We start from the raw sequence: 17,793 nt of genomic DNA on the forward strand, positions 1-17,793 counted from the left end.
CTGGAGGATACTGGCTGAAAAATGCATCATATTAGTTGATATCAATAATTATTGGTTATTTTATTTGTTTTAAATATCTGAAATATTGCCAAACTGGCGATGTGAACTTTCATCTTTTATACAGCTTCCCTCCACACTGTTGTTTTTATTTTTAAGCGTTTTTGGGGAACGGTGGCAAAAACTTGACACTGCTTCTGCGCAAGCTACTCAACAGGTTGTAGCTAGGCAACCAAGGAGTGAGTGAGCTGTTGCTAGGTAACCAAAGAGAGAGTGAGTTAGTTGATATCACCAACCCAGCCTACATCTCCCAGAATGCTGTTGGTTCTAGATGAGAGTTCAGTGAATAATTCATAGATTGAATATTCAGTCAGAATATTCAATCTACAGAATTGGATATTCTACATATTGGGATAGACATATTGATCACATCTATTACAATATATATATTTACTGATTTATTGTCCAGCACTAAGTTTTAGCTAAAGAATTTAAACAGTGAATAGTTTTCCTGGGATTGTAGGAAAGTTTAGTGGAGGAGCATTTTCTTTTCCTCTGTAGAAAGGGAGAGATTAGGCTGTGTGTGTGTGTGTGTGTGTGTGTGTGTGTGTGGGTGTGTGCGTGTGTGTGTGTGTGTGTGTGTGTGTGTGTGTCAGCGGCAGGATGTCGGCTGCAGCTGACTCGCCTCAGAACAGCAGCAGGAGAAGCAGGACCAGACAGTGGAGATCCGGAGCAGCAGCAGAACCCAAGCCGGACGGAGCCACTTCCACTGCAGCAGGTAAAACTGACCTGAGAACAGTTTCCCTCTGTGAATAGAGCAGATTCGGTTGCCTTTACAGCAAAAGAGACTACTTAAATTAATAAAGACTAATTTTATGTTCACGATAAAATCCTACAATAACAAGAAATAAAGTACAGAGAAAGAGTTGAATAGTTGTGGTAAATTTTTTGTGGGTTTGGTCCAGAATAAAAATGATACTACAAAGTTTTTGGAAAGACTAACTCTGAAGAAAATTTTCTGCTAGATCCACTGTGGATTTCTCTGCGGCTCTGAAAGAACTGTTTGTGATCTGTAACTTCTCATCTGTAATTTTTTGTCATTTTCAGTTAAATCTGCATTCAGTGAAGTTTGCAGACTGTAATTAAACGTTAGTCTTACCATAATGTCATTATTATTACTAAACATTTCAGATTCCCCAGTTATCCTAAAAGAAGTCAAAAATACTCAGAAATATTTTAATATGCTACAATTGTATCATAACTACAATAACTGCTGTGCACAATATTAATATCTGTGGGTTTGTTGCTGTTATATCATGTCATGAATTAACAGTTTGCATGTAAGAAATCAATTTAATCTGTAGTAGATGCTCCTACATGATAATGATCACTAGAATCAAAGTATCTAATAAGAAAATAAGGATATATGTATATATTCAACTGTAATCTTGCCACTTAATTTACTGATATACAGTCCCACTTTAAGCACAGTAGAATCTTCATTTTCCTCCTTTTAAACTTTTCTCCAAACATCTTCCAAGGTTTGTTTATTCTAATTAGCGCTGTTGCAAAGCTGGTCGAAATCAAAAATGTAATGTTTTAATACAGAAAATTAAAACTTATGTTCTTATCTGAAGGATTGTAAATCAAATCTCTGATTAAATAATAATTTCAACAATATTTCTCTTTTCCAAAGCAAACCAACCAGTCATCAGTAAACATAATCAGCTTTATTGATTGGAGTTTTCTGAAAATAAAAACGTGAGGAGTATTTCTGGTTCTGGTGTCAGTGACGGCGGTGTTGTCTGCAGCTGATGTTGCTATGACAACGGCCTGTTTGGTGAACCGAAGGACGATCAGCTGGTGCTGAAGGCTGAACGAACCGCAGCAGCAGATGGTCTCTGGAAACAGTTTGGAGTAGTGACGTAAACAATCAACCAATTCACGATTAACTGTCGATTGCTGGTTTATTAATTTAAAATTAGTTCCAATATATTAACTATTAACTTCCGTTCAGACCGCCTTTTAGTGTTGTAGTTTGGCCGCCGTCCAGCAGAGGGCGCCGCTCGTCATCCTTAAACGGAGCTAGTTGATCGATACAGAAACAAAAATGGCGGCCAGATCAGAATAGGAAAAACAAACGGCCCAATCTGAGTCCGGTGTTTGATGCAAAAAGCACATTATGCGGTTCTGTTAAGAAATATAAACACTCGGCAAGCTGTTTAAGTGAAGTTTGATCTCATTATCGCTCATTCAGCCCAGCTGCTTGATGGAGCAGCGTTATTAAAAATTTAATAACATGTTGACGATAAGATTAATAAACTTTGCAATCCTAGTTCGGAGTATTGATTATTGATAAGTCGGAATATGTTCAGCTGTAGACAGAACCCTGAGTTGCTATGATAGAGCAGCTGCTAGATGGAGAACAAGATGACTATCAAACGGCTGGATTGTTACTAGAGAAAAGAAGAAATGTAATGAGTAGGACATGAGATGAACAGATGAATGGTGCGAGATTTAAATAGATTTTTTTCTTTCAAAGAATTCAAACAGGGAGTTTTAACACAGTTTTTGAAACTACGTTTTGTTAAACTGATGATCTCAATCCGATCTGGACATCTCTACCTGCTGAGTCCAGCAGATCAATTTGTTCCTGGGCATCTGACGTTTTACAGGAGTCATTCACACTTTTCTGCCAAAAACAATTTACTCTGCAGTTTTTCTGATGAGTGCCTAGATCACTTCACCAGCCCAAAGTATCTCCTGGTAGATGATCATGACTGAGTGGTGCTGAAAATTGCCTGCATTGTGTCATTGTCATTGTGTCATAGGAGCAAAAAGCGTTGGTTGAAGCTCAGCTTTCTAACCTATATGTATATATTTAACCCTACAAGGAGTAGAGAAAATTATCTTCTCGTAACTTTCAAACCATCATTGGTAAGAAATAATCAGTCAGGAGTGCTGACATAAACATTTGCTGCATGATTTCCCAACGCTTCTTGCTCAATAAAAAAAAAAAGCCATGACAGACAAAACAAAAACTTTAAAAAATATGGCAAATTTGGGACTGACAATAAAATGTCAATAACAGAGTCTGAAAGTAAAAATCCTTAAAGGGATTTGTGATGCAAAAAACATGTTTGTTTGTTGTTGTTGTTTTTTTTTTTTTGGGGGGGGGGGGGGGTATTTACATTTTTATCAAGTTCAAATTCAAATGCAATTCAAAAATACATGATCCCAAAATGAAATTAAATATTATTGTAACAAATTTAATAAGTTATTGTAGAATAATAATAATTGGGTCTCAACTGCTTCTAAAAGAAGCCCAAGCACTTAAAAAATACCCAGCTATTTTTTAGTGATAAATAAAATTTTTTTTAGTTTAAAAAGCCTTATGAATGTAACATCACAAATCAGCAGGCAATGCAATTTACCTAGCAGCCCCAGTGGAGCTCAGCCTCTTACCTAGCAACCCCAGTGGAGCTCAGCCTGTTACCTAGCAACCCCTATGGAACTCAGCCTGTTACCTAGCAACTCCAGTGGAACTCCTGCGCATTTCGTCAGCTGGTTTTACCGCAGCATTCTCTGTACAATGGCTGCTGGAAGAGACGAGTGTTTTGTTGATGATTTACCAGATGGAGACCACTTTCTGCATTGTTTTTGGCTGTGCAGGAGGCTCAACGTCTGCTTTTCGGAGGTGTATGGTTATATAATTGTGCATCTGTTTGCAGCTATTTTCACAATGTTGAGTTGGCCAGTAGCAGCTTATTTGAATTTAAAGTGACAAGATGCGCTAAAACAACTCATTCTGAAAGCAGCTCAAAATAGGCAGAACTGACTAAATTAAAATCTGATCATCTAAGGAGGATTTTGTGCAAAATATGTACTGAAAATATTTTGTATTGCCCATAGACTGATCCTAACCAGTTCAAGAAAGCATAATAGGTCGCCTTATAAGCAGCTTTCTCATCGACAAATCCAGAAACATCAAAAAGTTTTTATTTGCATTGTTCATGCAGAGCTGGCTTAAATTTTATTTCTGCACAGCTAGTCTCCCTTCAGACGCGTAGATCCACAGATTTCTGTTATCCAGAATGGAAATGTTGTTCCTGTGTGACCTAACCCATAAAAAACGCTCAGGGGCCAGCAGAAAAAAACCTACACACTCAGGATGACGGCTGTGTGTTTTGGACTGCATTCAGCTCTTTATTCAGTTCACATGAGAAGAATTTGTTCTTCAAGGAAAAACATTCAGATCTGATCATCTCCTTAATGTCCCCATGTTCTTTAAACTACTGAATATCTGTTCATTTTGAAAGAGAATCAGATTATAGCTGCTCTGATCAAGCACTGAAAGAAATGCAAACAGAAGAAATCATGTTAAGCAGTTTTTATCTCCAAACTAAACAAAAACCTTACATTCATTTTGGAATATTCAAATTCAAATTGTGCTGTTGATAAATTATAACTGATTCAGTTTAAGATTTTTTTTCTACCTTTCATACACAATAATTCAAAGTTCCTTATGCAAGGCAACTTTATTTATAGTACCTTTCAGCCAGAAGCAACATCAACTTAATAACAACCTTCAAAATAAAAAACATCAAAACAAATTTAGAAGAAAAGATTTGGATAAAAAAGCTTTAAAATTAAATAAAGTTTAAATAAAAACACAGTAGGGAGCAGCATGAGATTGTATTTCATCAGCAAAGATGCCTTGAGGGACCCCACATTTGATTCTTTTTTGGTGATATTAGCAATTAGCAACTAGTCCCAGCCGGCCAAATAATATCTCACACACTTTTCCAGTCTGGATCAATTTAAAGTGGGTCAACAGTGAAGAGTGAGATGAGCGGATAGTCATGCCTGAAATGGTGGATAAACCTTTCTCTTCACTGAAGGGTTTTAATCATGAGTGTGGATGAAGATTCACGCTGGCTGGAGTGGGTAACCAAACAGTTTGAGACCATCGCTGGAGACGACAAAGAAATCGACATTGACGAGTTTAAAACTGCGCTCAAAGTCAAAGAGGTAAGAAACAGTCAAAAGTCATATAACAATACATGATTTTACCACAGGGCAAAAAGACAGGGTGGTCTTCTCCTACCAGATAAGGTAATCAGGGTTTAGATGTACAAAAAAACTGAAAATACAACATTTAGATCCACTATGTTTCTTTCCCTGTAAAAATTAATTGTATAAGTTGTTTGGCATTGAAGTGCAGAAGCTGCTATTTTGTAATTTTTGTTCTTGTTTTTTTTTTTCATAAAAATATTTCGTTTCCATATATTAAAATTTAAAGCTGAACCCGGATTAGTTTTTGCACCTTTTGGCTACGACAGAAACCTACGTAGCTCAACTATGCTTCTCAGAAAAAGTAACATTTAAAGTTTAATCTGCTGTAACGTTGTTGAATAAATACTTAAACATGCTTTTTGTTTAACACAATCATTGGTTTAGGTTAAAAGGGGCAGTATTATGTGAAATCTATTTTTTTTTTTTACATCATGTTAAAATGTCATCCGCTCATCAAAAGCATACATGGATTGTTGTTTGATTCTTTCATGCATTTTTGAGAAACCCTTTAATCTCCATGGCAACCATTCAGCTGTCCAAAACAACTGGTTGAACCTAGCCCCGACTTCGAGGCGCAGCTCCTCCTGAGAGCTTCAGCTTTCAAACTTCTTTCTGCCTCACAGAGCAGCCATCCCCCACTCAGCTCCTTCAGACTAGCCAGCTGCAATTAGCAAGCACATGGCAGAACTGTGTGTCAGCTGAGCCCGTCATACAAGATACTTTCAGTGCAAGGCCTGTGAAAACGTTGTGAAAGGGTTAATAGAGGAGCCATGTTGCGATGACTTCCTGAAGGCGGAGTTTCAGAGAGAGCTGGAGTTTCTGAAGAACCAGAGGCCCAATTTCAAGGCATTAAATTACAAAGTCAAATTTCTTTTAAGTCGTATTTGATATGTGCAGATATCAAATTATACTATGTGGCCATGTATAAAATGGCACTATGTGGATGGAAAACACATAATACTGCATCTTTAATAATTTTTTTTCTAACTTTCTAACAGAAAGTTTGATGCTTCAGATTCTGATCCTGAGAAATATTCAGAAACATTCCAGTTCAAACTATGTTTATGCCACAGTTTGACTGCCACATGTACGCTTTACACATCAAAGCGTAGATATTTCTGTTGACTGCAGGGAGCACACAACCAAACTCATGGTGCTGCTGAAGGTTTTTCATGTTCATGCTGCTTTATGATTGTTTCCAGGAAGTCTTGTGTTTTCACAGTTTGTTCTGATTATATTTTACTTGTTTCCAGTCTTTCTTTGCCGAGCGTTTCTTTGCTCTGTTCGATTCGGATGGCAGCGGATCTATCAGTTTAGACGAGCTGCTCAAAGCTCTGAACCTCCTCATCCACGGCGACGAGACCGACAAGCTGCGCTTCCTGTTCCAGGTCTACGACGTCGACGGTGTGTTCGCACTATGACCGTAAACAGTGGAGGCAGGGCAGATGTACGACGGCGTATTAATGCCTTTATAGATATTAATAAAGGAGGTGTACATTTTTTGGATTTATCTCAGAAATTTTCAAGAACATGGAAATTTCTAAGTTTGAAAAGCTAAAAATAGTCAACTTTTGAAAATCCAAAATTTCCATGCTTTTCTACAACATTTCTGAGAAATCTTAAAAAACTTTTCTCATCAATTTTCTTTCCAATCTCAAAAATGTCAAAATTTTTTCTTGAAAATTTCTAAGATCTAAATTTTATTCTGGCAAATTTTCAACTTACAGAGCTCAGCAATTCACTTGTTTTTTCTAGAAAATTTCTAAGATTGATCCCAAAATTTTAATGTTCTTCTTGCAAACATTTTTACTTTTCAAACTCAGAAATTTATTATTTTTTTCTAGAAAAATTCTGAGGTTAATCTCAATTTCTGATTTTTTTAATGTCAAATAATCAACTTTCATAACTCAGAACTGATTTTATGTTTGCAATTTATTTACTTCTCAGTCTCAGTAAAGTCCTTATTTTTCAAGAAAATTTCTAAGATAAATCTCAAAATTTAAATGTTTTTCTTGCAAAGTTTTGACTTTTCAAGCTCACATTATTCTATAGCTTTTATTATTTCTAGAAAATGTCTGAGTTTAATCTCAAAATTTCCAATTTTTTTTTTGCAAACTTTTGGAGTTCATAAATTTCCTTGGTTTTTCCAGAAAATTTCTGAGTTTCTTGGCAGAAATGTGAAAATGTTGTGTTTGTTTCGTGCTAGCAGGCAGCGGTTCGATCGACCCAGATGAGCTGAGAACGGTTCTGAAGTCGTGTCTTCAGGAGAGCGCCATCTCTCTGCCAGAAGAGAAACTGGACGACCTGACGCTGGTTCTGTTCGAGTCCGCCGACAAAGACAGCAGCGGCTCCATCACCTTCGAAGAACTGAAAGCTGAGCTGGAGAACTTTCCGGAGGTGATGGAGAATCTGACCATCAGGTGAGCGCGTTGTTTTACGCTCTGTGATGTCATAAAGACAGGTGTTAACAGCTGTCCTCCACAGCGCCGCTAACTGGCTGAAACCACCGGATCAGGAGCAGAAGAAGGCTCAGACGCCCCGGTACCTGACCTGGGCCTACTGGCAGAACAACAGCCGGAAGCTCCTGTTCCTGTGCGGCTACGTTCTGCTCAACCTGATGCTGTTCGTCGGCGCCATGTTGTACCACCGCAAAGGTGGCGGCTGGTTTATGCTGGCCAAGGGCTGCGGCCAGTGTCTGAACTTCAACTGCACCTTCGTGATGGTACGGCGGAAATATCGTCACCAGTTAGCACCTTTTCTACTTAAATATAACAAAAATCCAATATTATTTCTGCTAAGGCTGGTAACATTTTTTTTCTCAAAATTCAGAATTTTTTTCACAGAATAAAGTTTTTTTTTCTCTAAATTGTGACTTTTCCTTTCATAATTCTGACTTTTAGTCTCAGAATTATGACTTTAGACCCCAAATTCTTATCCTGTGTCCACATATATCAAAATCCAAAAAAATAACCAAACATTCTTAGGTGTATGTCAGATATGTTGCTTGTACATGAAAAATAATCACATAATCTTTTCTTCCTTGTTACAGGATTTGTAAACCTGCACTTTATCCACACTGAAACCCCATCTCAGATTTACTTGGTATATTTTACGACTAGATTTTTCTGATGGTGAATAAACAGTTTTTATTCAAAGAAAAGTCAGGATTCTGTTATTAAAGTCAGATTAAGTGGCCTTAATCCCCTTTCTTAGAGAAAGAGATTTGTTTTTCTTCACCTGATCATCAGGGGTCTGGAACCTGTGGCTCCAGAGCCTTCAGTAGCTCTTTGGACATTCCATAATGGCTCCTAATAACATGGCTGAAATACTGAGAAACTAATGTTTTTTTAATATCAAAACGTACACTTTACTAGTATCTAAAAGAACAGTTGCATTGAATTTCCACAAAACACACACCAAGTAGGTCTGTGTAGGTTTAGGTTTATTGAGCTTCCAGCTCCTCTGAATCAGTTTTTCTATCTAGTGTTTGCGTGTTTTCAGGTGTTGATGCTGCGACGCTGTCTGACGTGGCTCCGGGCCACCTGGGTCGTCAGAGTCCTTCCTCTGGACCAGAACATCCTGCTGCATCAGATGGTCGGCTACGCCATCCTCTTCTTCACGCTAGTGCACACAGCGGCACATATCATCAACTTTGGTACTCAGCGTAAACCTGACCTGCTAATGAATTATGAATTTTTTGAGGCTGTCCTCGCATCCTTAAGATGTTGTAAAAAGTCTAAAATTTATGTATCTAAATTAAGGCTTTAAATGTTTTAAGTTGATTTCTTAAAAAAGTAAGTTGCCTTTTAATATATTAATGACTGATCTTAAATTTTGTCTTGACATGACAATTTAATCTTGTATTCTGTATGTATTTTTTTCTGAGGTAGGACAAAATATTAGGGCCAAATTAAGGAAATAAAAAGAACAAAATTACAAGAATAAAGTGATAAAAGAACAAAGTCAAAATAATACAAGAATAAAGTAGTAATAATAATAGTCGTAAACACACAAGAATAGTCATAGATTGAAAATAAGGTTGTAGTATTACAAGTAAAGTCGTAATATTTCGAGAATAAAGTCGTAATTTTGCGACTTTATTCTCTACGTCTTTATTCTCGTATGATGTTATTCTTGCAATAGGACTTTATTCTCATAATATTATGACATTATTTTTTTAGATTCTTACTTTATTCTCATTATTTTATTATTTATGTATTTTAAAGTTTGAGTGGTATTCAGACATATTTATTGCGTTTTTATGTAGTTGTGAATGATTTGGGGAGTTGAGGCGACCGTTAACTGACTGCTAGCATACACTTGCTAACTAGCTAGATGGCTAGCTTGTTAGCTTATTTGCGTTAATCACGAGTAAGTTCAAATTTATCGCCAGTTTGCTGGACAACGTTCGTACATTTCAGTTGAGATATAGATCTCAAATTCTACTCATAATTGTCTTTAAACGTTTTAAAATTTTAAATTTGAGTTTGTGAAACCTGCAGAAGCCCTGTTTTTACAAAAAGCTAATTACACCTGTTGTTCTGACGCCTTGTACCTCAGCCAGGAAGTCGCAAAGCGGGGGGTTCAGTCTGTGGGAGTACCTGCTGACCACCAGGCCGGGGATCGGCTGGGTGAAGGGGACGTCGTCGCTGACCGGGGTCATCCTACAGCTGCTGATCTGTCTCATGGTGTTCTGCTCCAGCACCTTCGTCCGTCGCAGCGGACACTTCGAGGTCTGAATCTGTAGAAACTTAGCCTGGCCTTTGAATTCCTATTTCGCTCGATTAAAATTTCGCTTCACAGACAGCTCGGGCTTTCTCCCGTTTACAAGGATTCACTCCAGTACATTTTTTTTTTTTTTTACCGAGCCATTCAGTGAATGGAAGAAAAAAAAATTCGCCTCATGACGTTGATTTTCTTTCTTAGTCTGTCTGTAGTTTTTGCAAGTTTTAGCCGTTGACTTTGTGATTGTGATACTTCCAAATATTGAATTAACATTAACAGCCATCTTGTACCACCAGTGGAGGATGGTTGCTTATATGTAATTTCTGGTAAGCTTCCTGGCACTATACACTCATCATGGTCAAAAATTAGCGATTGGGTAATAAGGGTGGGCGATGAGGACTTTTATTAGGATACTTTGTGGTAATATTGTGATAAACTAAGGGTACACTGATTGCAGTTTTCTGGCCAATCAACAATTGCGACCTTTAAAAAGCCTCACCTGCGATTTTGATTTCGGCCAATACCAATTTCTTTGTCTCAAATGTTGTTAAATATAGCACAAACAGTTGCTGAGTTGGTAACAGTGGGCTGACTATTGTTTTAGACCTTTGCCAAGTTAGATAAGATTGGGGGATAAGATCAGTTTCACATGTCAGTATTGGCCGATCACCAATCTCCCAAAATAAAGGAAATCAGCAAAGATAAATTGGTGCACCCCTATTATAAACAATAAAATATTCTCATTAATTGTAATACCCTTCATCTAAACCATAGTCACACAGATTAATGTGATTTGTATCACTGAACTGCACACAGTGACTGCACCAAATCATATTTTCAAATTTATTGATTCATCTTTTTTGAACAAACAATGGAGAAAAATAGTAAAAATGAGAATACAGAGAATACAGACAGTTTGGGGGATTTAACTGGAATTTATTGTGATAAATCAAAATATTATGAGAAATTTATCAAGATAAATGATAGACAATAAATGTTTTCCTGTAAATGCCCACCCCTATTGGGTAACATTTAAAAGTTCAACAGACTCTAGGAAGCAATCGTTTCTTAACAGCTCAGAAAAACTATTTTGCTTCATGACTCTTTCAACAGCTGATTAACTTTGTACTTTTCTGATCGCTACCTGTTGTGTCTCTTCCAGGTGTTCTATTGGACTCACCTCTCCTACATCTGGGTCTGGATCCTCCTCATCATTCATTGTGCAAACTTCTGGAAGTGGTTTGTGGTTCCAGGCTTCGTCTTCCTGCTGGAGAAGATTGTGGGAATCGCAGTGTCTCGTATCGGAGGCCTTTACATCGTAGAAGTCAACCTGCTGCCGTCCAAGGTGCACAAAACAAATGTCCTCTCCAGTGGTGTCCTGAAGTGACTGCAGGCAACAAAAATAAGATTTTCTATTTTAAAATCCTGAAATTAGTGAATATTTTTTAGAATCTGCACATGCAATATTGAAGTGTATTAAATACAGCAGTCATTTTTTAGGTGTGTTTTTCCCCTTATTAACATTTTTCTCCATTCCTTTTTTTTAGTAATTTTTCTTTCATTTTTCTACTTTTCCCACTTTTCCAGTTTTTCCTTTATTTTCTTTTTTCCCTTTTTATTTTTTTCTTCCTTTTTTTTAAAGGCACAAACTGATTTGACACGTTCTGATATGTTTGGTTAATTTTAAATACATAGTAAATGTTAACCACATAAATTTGTTTTTGCTTAACAATATAATATAATTTGCATATTTTTATGTAGCGGAGATCAGACTGATAATGTTTGAACACATCTCTTCTTGAATTTTCCTGTATCAAGTCTGCTCTCTGTTCCTGAATTAACCAGGTGACTCACCTGGTGATCAGGCGTCCCCAGTTCTTCCAGTTTAAACCTGGAGATTACATCTACATCAACATCCCAGTGATTGCCAAGTACGAGTGGCACCCGTTCACCATCAGCAGCGCCCCCGAGCAGCCAGGTGTGAACAGACATTCACCCCTTTCTCATTAAAATTCACCTGAATCCTTTTGGGAAGTCAAAACTTTTCTGAAGTTCAAATTCTCAGCAGGTCACATTCACAGTTTTGAAATTTGTTTGGATTTTATCACCAAATACGTCAAATAAATGTACAGTTTTGTCATTCAGAAAGCATAATAACATGAATTGTCTGTTCATGACCTCTGACCTGCAGACACCATGTGGTTACATGTGCGCTCCATGGGCCAGTGGACCAACCGGCTGTACGAATACTTCAGACAGCCGGAGAGCCAGGCGGTTTGTCCCAAGCAGCTGGCCACCAGTCTGAGGAAGCGGCGCCAGGAGAAGAGGCAGCAGGTCGGAACATCTGGATGCTCTGCAGCTGGTTCCACTTGTACCCGGAAGTGGGAAATTCCAACTTCCCAGCTGGGAAAAAATTAGGGCAATTATACAAGTGTACATCTTTGAAAAGCAGAAGTAGAGCCTTCTGCACAACCAACAAGAATGCAAGAAGTGGTTTCTGGATGATAAGTCAACAACAAAACACCTGTCTTTTCCAGCAGCCATTGTACAGCACATACAGCAGCAAATCCAGCTGACCGAAGGAGCTGTAGCTCACTGGGTTGCTAGGTGACGCGTGGAACTCTGCTGGGTTTGCTGGGTAATGGACAGTGCCTGCTGATTTGTGACGTTGCATTATGGAGGTCTTTAAAACAGCTAGATGTTTTTTTAATTGCTGTGCTGTTTTTAGAAGCAATTGAGACCAAATTGTTGTTATTCTACAATAACTCCTTAACTAAATGAGTTACAACAATATTTACTTTCCTTTTGGGATAATAAAGTATTTTTGAATTTTATTTGAATTAAACTAGACAATAACTGAAACGCAGTATTTATCACTGACATTTGTGCTCCTCAGAAGGACCAGATGTTCCTCTCTTCGGAGTCACAGAAAGCCGTGGCTTCGAACCAGGATGACACCATCGAGCTGACGATGTTCCGGCAGAACGGGTCGCAGTCCGGAGCGGCTTCAGGCCCAGAGACTCTGGTGGAGTTTCCTCCGGAGGAGCCTGGGCTGACAGAGAGAGGAGAGATCCCACCGCTCAGAGAGGTCAGAGCTGCTGGCTGGCTGGATAACAGTACCGGTTCTGAGACAGATCCGAAGGAGAGGAGACGTTATGCTGGAGGGTTGTACCTCTAACAACCAAAATTACACACTGAAACACTGCAGCCTTTTAAAATGGTTCCACGTTTTTTCTGTCAGGAAATAAGCTGAGTGCAGCATCGCTGTTCAGAGAAGATCTCAGATCTGAGCCGATAAAGAAACAGTTAATATATAGATAGTTCTGATTAAAAAGGGATTAAAATCTGAAGTTTAAATGTCAACAAGTGAAAAAATATATTTGGTTTATTTGTATCAACTGACATCCATCCATCGTCATCCTATCAACATGTTGTCATTACAGTATAATAGTCTGTAGGGAATTGATTTGCTGCAGTGTAAACTGTAAAACAGAATCTTCTCTAGTTTATTTAAAGATATTTTAACTCTCGGGTCTGATCCTCTGCTTCTTGTTTTACCTGCAGGTTTCTGCCAAGTCTGGTGAGAATCACCGATTCTGCAACATAAAGGTACCAATCTGATAACTCTGATAAATCTCTGGCTTGTTACCAATTTCTGCACTGTTCATGTCGTTTCAAAGTATGAAGATGGTTGTAAACCTGCAGAAACTATTCCTCCTTATCTCTGTTTTATGCTGTTTCTTTTTGGTGTTTAGATGGTTTACATTGTTATGCCAAACTGTTGCAGCTCATTTAAATTCTGTTTCATTACAACCAGACACTTCAATGGGTTTTATTAGCATTTTATATGATTCAGCAACACAAACGGCTGAATAACTGTGCAGTGTTAATAAGAGACAGAGGTGTTGGAACATCACAAAAAGTGTATCTGTCAGGGCAGATAACTCTGAGTAGAGATGCACCAATACAATATTCATATCTGTATCGATCTTGATATTGAGAAAAATTTTAGATCGCGTATCAGTGACAATGTTCCAGATCTATTCAGTCTAGTTTTATGCTTTGTGTTCTGGGTGACGCCATGCTTTATTTATTTATTTTACCTTACATTTAAAATTCGTTATTACACTTTCTGAACCATTTGAAGGAAGATTTGTTGCAGTTTAATTTTATATGTTTGACCAAGGTAAACAATATTGTTTTTGTCATTATTAGTCTCATTGTTTATTTTACATTGGTTGTTCTACTCATAATTGCACTTAATGAACAAATTAAGGTTGTTTTTACATGTTTGACCAAGCTTGTAAGCTGTTGGTGTATGAAATGAAATAAATTGGTAATTCTGTGCATTTATGTCTGTTTAAAAAAAAAAAAGCATTTCAAGTCAACTCAGTGACGTATCGGCCAATACCAGGCCTCCGATATCGGTATCAGATATGAAGACAGTGTATTGGTGCATCCTGAGTTCTGTTTGTTTTATGTGTCAGTGTTACGTAGACGGACCGTACGGGACTCCGACCCGGCAGATCTTCGCCTCGGAACACGCCGTGCTAATCGGAGCAGGAATAGGAATCACACCTTTCGCCTCCATCCTGCAAAGCATCATGTACCGGTGAGAAAACCCTCCAACGCTCAGTTCGTCCCTAGTCCTCTGGTTTTACTGGTTATACTGGTAAAGAGCACATGGAGCTACTGATTAGACCATTTTACCATCCAGCTATCCATTCTCTCTCTTCTTCTTCCACTCAATCTGAAGTCTTTACTCACCTTCACTTTTCCATTACATCTCTTTCAACCTGACTTCTAAAGTTGATCAAAGATCTGCTTGATGAGGTTCATCATCTCCTACAATAAACATTTGAATCCAGACTGAGAGTGGAGTTATCACATTTCCTCTTGGCAGGGCTTCCTGTCTGCTCTGATGTTGATGATGAGAGCCACCTGTCTCTGACCCAGTTGTTGTTCTACCTCAGGTACCGCATGAGGAAGCATACCTACCCCAACTGTAGCTCCTCAGGGTGTGAAAACGTTAAAGACAGTGACATGAGGCTGCGTAAAGTAAGAACATGTCGTCCTGCAGTCTGTCCTGAGACATTAACCTGTCCTATCTGATGGAGCGGACGTGTTTCCGTCTGTTTCCACTCTGCAGGTCGACTTCATCTGGATCAATAGAGACCAGAAGTCCTTCGAATGGTTTGTTAGTTTGCTGACTAAGCTGGAGATGGAGCAGGCCGACGGGGAGCCGGAAGGTGAGAGTAAATACCTGTAGCTGGTCACAAAAAGATGAGCTGATTGAGAACTGAACTGCAGGGCTGAAGAAAGAATGAATCCAGATGTTATCATGTTGTGAAAACAATTAAAACGCTTACAATTAATTGTCAATTAAAGATCTAATAAATTTAAGTTAGTTTCAATCCATTGACTAAAACATGTCCACCTCTTTTAGTCTTGTAGTTTGGCCGCCATGCCAACGCATGCAGAGGGCGTCAATGGCCATCCTTAAGGCCAGCCGTTAGGAACAAATATGGCGGCCATACCAGAACATTTAAGAGAGATTGTCCAGATAGAGTCCAGTTTGGGATGAAAAATGTACTTTATGTAATTCTGTTTAGAAATATAAACATTCAAGAAGTTCCTTGAATGTTTATTTTGGCTGAATGAGCGCTATTTGTCACCTTAAAAGTGCTCATTCAGCCGAGCTGCAACGGCACGTCAACTTCTCACCAAAAGCTACTGACATGTTCTGAAGATTAGAATATATTGATAGCAAAGTGGAGTAGATGATGGAGGGAAAAAATGTAACATGATGGATAAAACAAGATGCCAATAATCAAGGATTTAGCATTATTTCAAGGCCAACCACAGTTCTGTATGAATATTTCTGTTCATTGGGGAATTAACTGTTTCATATATTTTATTCTTTTAATTTTTTTATTTTTCTATTTAGCAATATAACAGGTTCCTGTTTTGCTATATTTTATAAATATGCCTAAGTTTATTAACGTGAGAATGTGGAGTTGTAAGTTAATGTTGAGTTGTTCTAGGACGCTGCAACGATTCGCTCCGATCTTCAGAAACCATGTGGAGGAACAGTCACAGTGAGCTGTATGGCTGGGTTGGTTTTATTTAATTTATTTAGCTTTTTTCTAGCAAGAAAGTCCCACTGAATAAACATCTTTTCTGTCCGTGACTCGGTACTGAGCTAGCTGCTAACATTAGCACTCTGAGGTCAACCAGGCTAGGGCATAAAAATAATATATCTTACCTTACATATGACTGCTTGGCTTTCTAAGTAACTGTCCAATAAAAAAGTCTGAAAATACAATTTAAACAAAGTGATGGTTAGAAAGTGGCGCTGCAAACTGGCGTTGTTAGTGGATTTGATTGTAATCCACTTTTCTCCTCTTTTTTTGGTAATTTTAAAAAAAATTAACTCCCTTATGCCCAACCACCTTCGAAACACGAAAAATTACGTTCATCTTTCTCTCTGTTAGAACGTTTGGAACAACCATACATGACTCAAACTATAGACATTTTGATGCTGGATCAACAGAAATAAATGGGTCACATTTACTTCCGGCCCTGCATCTGCATTGGGTGATGTCGGTGCAACGTCATCTGAAACCGACCAATTGTTGCATCGTTTTGTTATGAGTCTCATCTCAGAAAGTCGGGTTTATTAACGCAGCTGCTGTTTGCCAGGTCAGTTCCTGGAGATGCACATGTACATGACCTCAGCGCTCAGCAAGAACGACATGAAGGCCATCGGCCTGCAGATGGCGCTCGACCTTCTGGCCAAGAAAGAGGAGAAAGACTCCATCACAGGCCTGAGGACCAGAACTCAACCAGGCCGACCCGAATGGGAGAAGGTTAGAATCCATCGGAGGAGGATGATGATGATTCACTTATTAATCAAACTATTGGTTTATGTCTAACATTAGTTCATTTGTTCATTTTTCTCCAAGATGTGGTGCTGAAAAAGATTGAAAACTTACCTTGTAAAACGCTTGAAAAGTTTATGAATTTTGCTGTGGGGACAGTGACCAAACCATCAGTCTGGTCTTCAGTTGTTTGTGTTTCCATCTGTCAGGTTTTCCAGAAACTGTCCAAGGAAAACAAAGGAAAAGTTCACGTGTTTTACTGCGGCGCTCCGGCTCTGGCTAAAGTCATCAAAGCTCAGTGTGAACACTTCGGCTTCAACTTCTACAAGGAAAACTTCTGAGGATGTCTTTGTTCATTTGATTTTATATTTCTATGGGGACAAAACCTGACTGAACATGAGCTGAAGGAAGCAAACTGCAGTCACACTAAAGATTTAAGACTTATTTAGACTTCAAGTTTTAGTTAGATTTAATTTTAGGGATTCAGTTATGATGATTAAAGTCTGCTCTGTAAATTAAATGTCGCTATTTATATACCAAAATATAAATCATAATTGTTGGAATTAAAAGTGATATTTTTTTCTGTTTTAAAGAAATCATAAAAACCATGAACCATAAATCTCAGAGTAAGTCATTTGTTACAGCTAGTTTTTGTTAAATTCAATAAATGTATAAATTACACACATTGATTACTTTAAACATTTCTTTTCCTGGTATAATGCCTTGTCTCATTCCTAGCAAAGCTGCCATCATCCCTGTAAGCTACGACACTCTTCCACACTTTTTCCTTCCACCCAACGTTCCACCTCTGTTTGAATACATTACAGTAAAGAACAGCTTCTTGAGCAATAATCTGTGGTGATTTACCCTCATTGTGAAAGTACATAGCATAATTTAGTAATCTACAAATAGTTTGAGTATATTTTTATGAATTTTATTACTAAAATAAAGTAACTTTTACTGCTAATCTAATTATTGGAATTAACCTGGATCTACCCATATGTCTGTTAGTTAAAATAAACTGTTTTGATGTTTTTTTTTCTCTGTGATTTATTATTTTTAGATTGCATCAGTGGATGATTTGTAAACCGTTTGACTCTGATTTTATCCAGTC

At 38.0% G+C, this 17,793-nt stretch overlaps 1 protein-coding gene and 1 long non-coding RNA gene across 4 annotated transcripts; one reads left to right on the plus strand and one right to left on the minus strand.

Moving 5' to 3' along the window:
- Positions 1 to 51: 51 nt before the first annotated feature.
- Positions 52 to 17,714, plus strand: nox5 (NADPH oxidase, EF-hand calcium binding domain 5). 3 transcript variants are annotated; one of them, XM_044125914.1, is made up of 17 exons: positions 52 to 775; positions 4,899 to 5,028; positions 6,327 to 6,477; positions 7,280 to 7,493; positions 7,558 to 7,795; positions 8,575 to 8,728; positions 9,634 to 9,806; positions 10,961 to 11,143; positions 11,644 to 11,776; positions 11,990 to 12,132; positions 12,695 to 12,886; positions 13,363 to 13,407; positions 14,286 to 14,410; positions 14,772 to 14,856; positions 14,948 to 15,047; positions 16,501 to 16,667; positions 16,889 to 17,714. In XM_044125914.1, exons 2-17 carry the CDS (start codon positions 4,909 to 4,911, stop codon positions 17,018 to 17,020), a joined length of 2,355 nt encoding a protein of 784 aa, XP_043981849.1. In that variant the 5' UTR covers positions 52 to 775; positions 4,899 to 4,908; the 3' UTR covers positions 17,021 to 17,714. The 3 variants fall into 3 exon arrangements, with proteins under 3 accessions (XP_043981849.1, XP_043981851.1, XP_043981850.1); XM_044125916.1 differs by having other exon boundaries at positions 7,283 to 7,493; positions 16,889 to 17,670; XM_044125915.1 differs by lacking the exon at positions 52 to 775 and adding an exon at positions 1,813 to 1,922 and having other exon boundaries at positions 16,889 to 17,670.
- LOC122836172 lies at positions 8,498 to 9,783 on the minus strand. The gene is made up of 2 exons (XR_006371420.1): positions 9,675 to 9,783; positions 8,498 to 8,694 (listed from the first exon to the last, which is right to left on the minus strand). It is a non-coding gene; the product is annotated as an uncharacterized LOC122836172 (long non-coding RNA).
- Positions 17,715 to 17,793: the final 79 nt, after the last annotated feature.

The sequence above is a fragment of the Gambusia affinis genome, linkage group LG08, assembly GCF_019740435.1.
Source record: "Gambusia affinis linkage group LG08, SWU_Gaff_1.0, whole genome shotgun sequence".
Classification (NCBI taxonomy): Eukaryota; Metazoa; Chordata; class Actinopteri; order Cyprinodontiformes; family Poeciliidae; genus Gambusia; species Gambusia affinis.